Below are 7,500 nucleotides of genomic sequence, written 5' to 3'. Positions count from 1 at the left end.
CTGTTATTACCGCCCATAGATATACTGGGCGTCGACAAAGTCATAGAGAAGATTCTTCTTTTCAGATTTAGTGAAAGGTCGTGTACTTGTGTCAATACAAGAGTGGTTGGCGTAGGGAGATGGTTGGATCAACGCGATGTAAATAAACAACATGTAGTCATATGAAATAATTTTTGCCAGGAAAGTTGTTCTCATTATTTATAATACATGTGAATTCATAGTAACGCCAGGTTCATTATTAAGTCAATTAAATCAATAGATTAATTTCTCAAATGTACATAGGCATATCTACATGCATACATAAAAATTATAATAAGATTGTAACACCATTGTTATCGCTAAAAATATAATTTTACATTGGAATTTCAGTTATAAAGGGAAGAAATTTTCCAACATATTTTTTTTTCAGGGAGAAAAATTCGATTGATTTCAGGCATTGATTTTTTTTTTCATTAAAGAAAAATAAAATATTTGTGGTTATTTCGGGGAGAAAAAAAAAATCCGGTATTTCAGGGAATAAAACCTCTGTTACTTTCGATTTTTTTTTTTTTTTTTCTTACTTTACAGATAATTGAGAATTCTTTAATTCACACGGAAGAAGAATTTCGCATATTTAAGGGGAAGAAGAATTTCGAAAATTTAAGGGGAAGAAAAATCGGTAATTTCAAGGAACAAAACTTTATTGGTAAAATATTTCGGTTATCTAATAAAGACGATTTTTATTTCTTGTAAAGAGGAGAAAAATGTTAATAATTGTCTGGTGAAGACGGGGAATGAGCTGACGTGTGATGGTTATTAATATCTAAGACTTTCAAAATAGCTCTTTTGTAGTCTTGCTTAATTTCTCGGAGACGAAAAGTCTCTCGAAGCACGTACGGCCCTTTTTCATAAGGAAAAAAAACTCTTAAAATTCTTATTTCACTTCGGTCACGTTGTATATTTTCTGCATCTTTTCTAAAAGTGAATAACATTGAAAATATAGTTTGGTCTAGTTTCCGCAAGATGTCTCTGTGACAAAGTTGTGGAATGATCTTCCTAATCGGGTAGTTGAATCGGTAGAACTTCAGCAAATGTTTTTATGTTGAATAAGCTGACATGTCTCTTTTTATAGTTTATAAATGAAATATGTTTTAATGCTGCTACTTTTCTTAAAATATTTTATTTCAATTGTTCATTACTCCTCGTATAGTTTATTTATTTTCTTATTTAATTTCCTCACTGGGGTATTGTTCCCTGTTGGAGCCCTTGGGCTTATAGCATTTTGCTTTTACAACTAAGGTTGTAGATTAGCTAATAATAATAATAATAATAATAATAAGAAGAAGAAGAAGAAGAAGAAGAAGAAGAAGAAGAAGAAGAAGAAGAAGAAGAAGAAGAAGAAGAAGAAGAAGAAGAAGAAGAAGAAGAGTTCCTTGTTCGATCAGAAAACAACTCTTGGTCTATAAAACTAAATTTAATAAGGTAGTCATAAAATACAGCATACTAAGAGTTGCCCGTAAATTTCTGCAAAATAGTAAATTCGTTGTATGTTCTGCCGGTATGACATGTCACCACACACTGGAAAGTATAAAAAAAAAATAAAGAAAGCGCTACTCACTTATCCTTGAGCTCCTACGGCGAAAAGAACTTGGTCTTACGCGCTCCATCTCACACCAACGACTGCTTGGAACACTGCGAGAGGCTAACAAGCACTGGTCAACTTAACTAGCAAATGCCAGCGTCAGGTCATCGTCAGTTGCTTAAATACACGAGCCTTCGGATCGCCACTAATCTCCCGTGGAGCCTCGATGTCTCGTATCGCCATTCGCCACTGGCAATCGCAAGGTGCTGCCATCTACCGTTGAATTTCAAACAACAATCTTCTCGTAGTCCTTTTCGTTTTCCGAAGACGTATAAAATGAGAATAAATTTTGAGTTCAAGTTATTTCTCCAAAAAACGATAAAACGGTGGCTAACTTTTCCTTTTCAGCAGGTGAGCGGTCTTTATTGCTAAATGTTTCATTTTGAGCAAAATAAGTAAAGATATAGATAATGGAAATCAATCAAGCTTTCATAAAAAAAAAAAAAAAAAAAAAAAAAAAAAAAAAAAAAAAAAAAACTTTTAAACTTAAATTCAGGATCCGGAAATGGGAGATTTTATTCCTTGAGAGGCAACACAAATGAGAAAAAATATATGACCAATATGGACTACAATCTACAGACATTATACCAGCATATCGGCCTGATAGGCTACACATGTCATGTGCTCAGATTCCTGTTAAAGATCTCCAGCAACATCTGTAGTAATGACTGCAATGCAGGAAGAGATTGGTGACCCATTGAGGATAAATAAACACGTCAAGTCCAAGCGCCAAACTAAGATTTTAGGAATGACCTTGTCTCGAGGTCACCCTAATGCTTTTATACTGATTTGCCCTATTTCGAGGGTGTTGATTTCAGATCTTAATGGGGCCACACTGGTATCCGTAAGGGCTTTCAGATATTCAATATGCTGCCCTCCTCCCTGTTTTGTAAATATCCGTTTATTGGAAATACAGTGCCTAAATTCTTACTCTAAAAAGTAAACTTGATAGGATTATGTTACATGGACCAAGTTTCATACTCTGATGACCAAAGAATAACTGATTAATATAACTATACTAAACTATTTCATGATTTTTGTTTTTAATAAAATCATAAATAGCGATCACACGATTTATGTTACCTATATTTATACCATTTATTTGGATAGTTATGTTTAACTTTTTATTCAAATGCAAGAAATTTCAATTTGAAGTTGGGTGTCACAGCTTATGAATCATTGTAAAATTAGGTCATACATTTCTTGCATTTGGAGAAAAATTTCAACAAACTTTCACCAATCTCCAATCTCCCCTAACTTTCACTTTAACTATGTTCTAAAATTAGATTTTCTATTATTTTTTTCCTTATTATTATTTTGCAGGACTGGCACTTGACAAAATGGCAGAATGTTTCTATAATTGCGGAACATCTGAAACACCACTTACTGCTGCTTGCAAACAATGCATACTGAAAATCATTGAATCAAGTAAGATACGAAGATATGTCTTGGTGGTATTCTTCAACAATTATGAAATGGTAATTCAGATCTGATAATAAGCTGTAACCGCAACAGTGTGTATTCATACAAGTCAAAGTCTCACATTAATCGTTATCTGAAACAAAAATCTTCTAGGCTACCCACAAAGGAATCAGTAACACCAAAAAGGCTAAGATCTAGCCAAGAAAATTCAGCCTCCAAGAACATTGCCTTTTTTTGTGGAGTAAATATGTTTAATGTAATCAGATTCTCACAACACATCCAGATAGCAGAAAGTTATATCATGTACAAAGGATAACAGGGGTCTGGGAAAGCGGACTTTCAAGGACTCTGTTATTCGGGTTTGTAATCAAAGGGACAAGTGGGCCGAGGAGGTGTAAGAGGTGCTGTTAGTGATCTCCATGCTGCTGATGCGAGATGCCATGATGATTGTAGGATAAAATTCATGAATAAACGTTCAGTAACATCTGCAGCAAAAGCACCCATGTCTCCTACACATGACACTGACAAAGACATTTGACCTTTTGATGCAAGAAATGAGCATGAATGTTTCAAGGGTATGGACCTCATTAGACTTTTATGATGGAATGATCTTCCTAATCGGGTAGTTGAATCGGTAGAACTCCAGCAAATGTTTTTATGTTGAATAAGCTGACATATGTCTCTTTTTATAGTTTATATATGAAATATCTGTTTTAATGCTGCTACTTTTCTTAAAATATTTTATTTCAATTGTTCATTACTCCTCGTATAGTTTATTTATTTTCTTATTTAATTTCCTCACTGGGGTGTTGTTCCCTGTTGGAGCCCAAGTCGTAACTTACTACTCAAATTACAAGAGCACTTCGGAGAATCCCTTGTAATCCTGTCTTCTCCTGGAATAGAGTCTTTGATATTCCGCAGCAAGAATGTTGAAGTTTTAGAGACAGTCAATGATAATGATTTTGATGATGATGAAATTACCGTGGAGAGACTAACGAAAAGAGCGCGGAAAGAACCGGGAGCATTTCGGGGAAAACAAAACTTTGTTCTAGGAGAAGGACACTCCTAAATCAAATCATTGTTCTCTAGTCTAGGGTAGTGCCATAGCCTCTACACCATGGTCTTCCACTGTCTTGGGTTAGAGTTCTCTTGCTTGAGGCTACACTTGGGCACACTATCTAATTTCTCTTCCTCTTGTTTTGTGAAAGTTTTTTTTAGTTTAAATATGAAATATTTATTTTAATGTTGTTACTGTTCTTGAAATATTTTATTTTTCCTTATTTCCTTTCCTCACTGGTTTTTTCCCTATTGGGGCCCCTTGGCTTATAGCATCCTGCTTTTCCAACTAGGGTTGTAGCTTAGCAAGTAATAATAATAATAATAATAATAATAATAATAATAATAATAATAATACATCATGTCAAAGGTTAGCAAGAATGATGTGTATTTAGTTTTGACCACTACTATGATTACAATATCAAAGATGGAACAAGGCGTAGATGTAGTCAATGTTATCTCCAACAAGGTGCAACTGATTGAACTCATTTGCCAGTGACTACCATCAAACGTATCTCTGCCATCATGCCAAGAACCTCACAAGCAAACGTTGTTCCTTACAAAAGATAACCCAGTTCCAGTTCAGGTTGCACAAGGAGTGTATGTCAGAATATAACCTGCCATGAAGAGGCAGATGTCATAACTGTGCATCAGATGATTCATCTTGCAAGAGAAGCAGGATGTTCAATGAAAGTTATTTGTGATGACATTGATGTGGATCTCCTTCTGGCACACCATTACCATAGTAACAACCTTAAAATTCTTGTTATGACAGAAAGTACTAGTGAAACTAGATAAGTCTGTAGCATTTATGACAGTGAGCAAACATCAGGACATCAATGAATATTTGCTAGAGACCCACGCACTCAGTGAATGTGGCATGACAGCATACATGTGGAGGAATTTAGAGACTACAGCAATTAAGATCCTAAGAAAGGGGCATATGCTAAAATGTTATATGAACAAAGTGACTTTAGTGTTTTTAAGGAAACCAACAAGTTTGTTGCCCTTGGCTACGGAAGTTCTGGAAACATATTGTCATAGAGAATGTGAAGTGCAGCCACCCTAAGGTGTGCATCTGGAGAAAAAAAAAAGATGGAGCCAGATCCTTGACCCTACGTTATGTGGCTGATAAAAAGATGAACTCTCAAGGTCCCACTTCCCAGTAACAGCAGATGCAAGAAATAAATCAGCCCCAAAAGAGATTCTGAAGATGATTCGATACGGCTGCTCTGGGAATGAACCATGCAAATCTGGAAGGTGTGACTGTGCGAATGATCAGCTGTCATGTACAGTTTTCTGTACTTGCAGTGCGTCTGATAAATTGTTATAACCATTGGAGAAAACTACACCAGTCATGACGAAGACATTGATGATAATTAAGACAATCCAGATGAAATTGATTGATTGACTGATTTGAAGTTTTCTGGCATCCCGACATCTTATGTCATTAACGCCGCGAAGAAATTGAAGACTACTGTATCCTTCTACGTATTGTACATACCGGTATATAATATTCGAAGTAAAAGAAAATATAGCATTTTAAAACATATTTTGCATATTTTTGTGAAAAGAGCAGTAATGCAGTTTGATATCGATAATTTCTGGCTTATTTCAATTGCTTTGTACATTGATTCTATTTTAAATGTCTGGAAATTAGGATGCATCTTATTGATTTTAAATATCACTCCCTTGAATTTTGCGAGAAAGCAAAAGACGCCAAGGGTTTCATTGCTATAAATACATTAATAGCGTGAAAATCATATTAGCAGTCATTTTGAATATTTTTTACTGATAAGATTAAATATTTTTATAATATGAACATTCCGGGGCGAGTAATTTGTTTCGTTATTAATTCCATCAGAATTTACCTTTAACATATGAATCTATGATAATTATAACTATAACAATTTTTTTTTTCGGCGACCCTATTAAAGGTTTAAAGGCCGCTCATGAAAGGCAGAGGCAAGGGACAGTGACATTACCTTATCGAGCAGGACAATGCCCTAGAGACTGTCCATATATTCATATAATCAGCATCCAAACCCCCTCTCCACCAAAGCTTGGAACAAGAAGGGCCAGGCAATAGCTGCTGATGAGTCAGCAGATAGACCTATTGGCTCTTCCAAACACCCATCCTTAGTTCACAAAGATAGTGAGATTGCAGCGACCAAAGAAACTAACGAATTTGAGCGTTCACCAGTCAGGGATGTTACCATATCGGTCACCACAACCATATTGGGGGCCTTACTGAACATCTCAAAACCATCAAGGAGGCCAGTGTGGCATCATTCAGATCTGAAATCAGCACCCTCTAAATAGGGGGAATCGGTAAAAAAAAAACATTAAGCAGACCGCAAAACAAAGTTCAGGCTGAGGCACCTAGATTATTAAGATATAAAGGAAGATTCACATTACCTGCAGAGCACAGTAAATATAAAGTTCACTTACCAGAAAAAGGATAATAAGTACAGCATATATAAAATGCTTAAAATAAACATTATTATTATTATTATCATTATTATTATTTTTATTATCATCTTTATTATTACTGTTGTTGTTATTATAATTATCAATATTATTATTATTATTATTATTATTATTATTATTATTATTATTATTATTATTATTATTATTATTATTATTATTACTTGCTAAGCTACAGCCCTAGTTGGAAAAGCAGGATGCTAGAAGCCCAAGAACTCCAACAGGGAAAATAAGTGAAAAAAGGAAATAAGGGAAAACTTTAAGAAAAATGTATGAACAATAACAACATTAAAATAAATCTTTCAAATATAAATTATAAAAACTTGAAAACAACAAGATGACAAAAACTTCAAAATACTGAGAGGAAGAGGAACTAGAATAGTGTGCCCGAGTGTACCCTCAAGCAAGAGAACTCTATCCCAAGACAGTTGAAGATCATGGTACAGAGGCTAAGACACTACCCAAGACTACAGAACAATGGTTTGATTTTGGAGTGTCCTTCTCCTAAAAGAGCTGCTAACCATAGCTAAAGAGTCTCTTCTACCCTTACCAAGAGGAAAGTGGCCACTGAACAATAACATTGCAGTAGTTAACCCCTTGGGCGGAGCAGAATTGTCTGGTAATCTCAAGTGTCCTTATGTGTATGAGGAAAGAGGAGAATATGTAAAGAATATGCCAGACTATTCTGTGTATGGGTCGGCAAAAATTAAATGAGCCGTGTCTAGAGAGAGGGAGGCAATGTAGTACTGTTTGGCCAGTCAAGGGACCCAATAATTCTCTAGCGGTAGTATCTCAACTATAGAATCATTCACTTTTAATAGGAGCAGACATAAAAAAAAAAACTATTAACTGAATTGGCAAAATATAATTGCCATTTATATTTCCCATGATACCCATTTCTTACCTTCTGATAA

General features: G+C 34.9%; 1 protein-coding gene across 3 annotated transcripts in view; it reads right to left on the bottom strand.

Moving 5' to 3' along the window:
• LOC137657580 (uncharacterized) overlaps positions 1 to 7,500 on the bottom strand; it is a 74,403-nt gene that overhangs the window by 13,810 nt on the left and 53,093 nt on the right. For 2 of the 3 annotated variants that reach the window (XR_011047144.1, XM_068391916.1), the window contains exon 1: positions 1,598 to 1,766. The exons of the other annotated variant lie outside the window; for it this stretch is intronic. Coding sequence is in view for 1 of the 2 variants with exons in the window: in XM_068391916.1 (XP_068248017.1) it covers positions 1,598 to 1,646 (49 nt within the window). In the remaining variant the exon portion in view is untranslated. Of the gene's footprint in view, positions 1 to 1,597; positions 1,767 to 7,500 lie in introns of those variants that run through there. 3 annotated transcript variants of the gene reach the window in all.

Source organism: Palaemon carinicauda, chromosome 18, assembly GCF_036898095.1.
Source record: "Palaemon carinicauda isolate YSFRI2023 chromosome 18, ASM3689809v2, whole genome shotgun sequence".
Classification (NCBI taxonomy): Eukaryota; Metazoa; Arthropoda; class Malacostraca; order Decapoda; family Palaemonidae; genus Palaemon; species Palaemon carinicauda.
The sequence above is the reverse complement of the archived record's forward strand: the minus strand, read 5'-3'. Positions and strand labels throughout refer to the sequence as shown.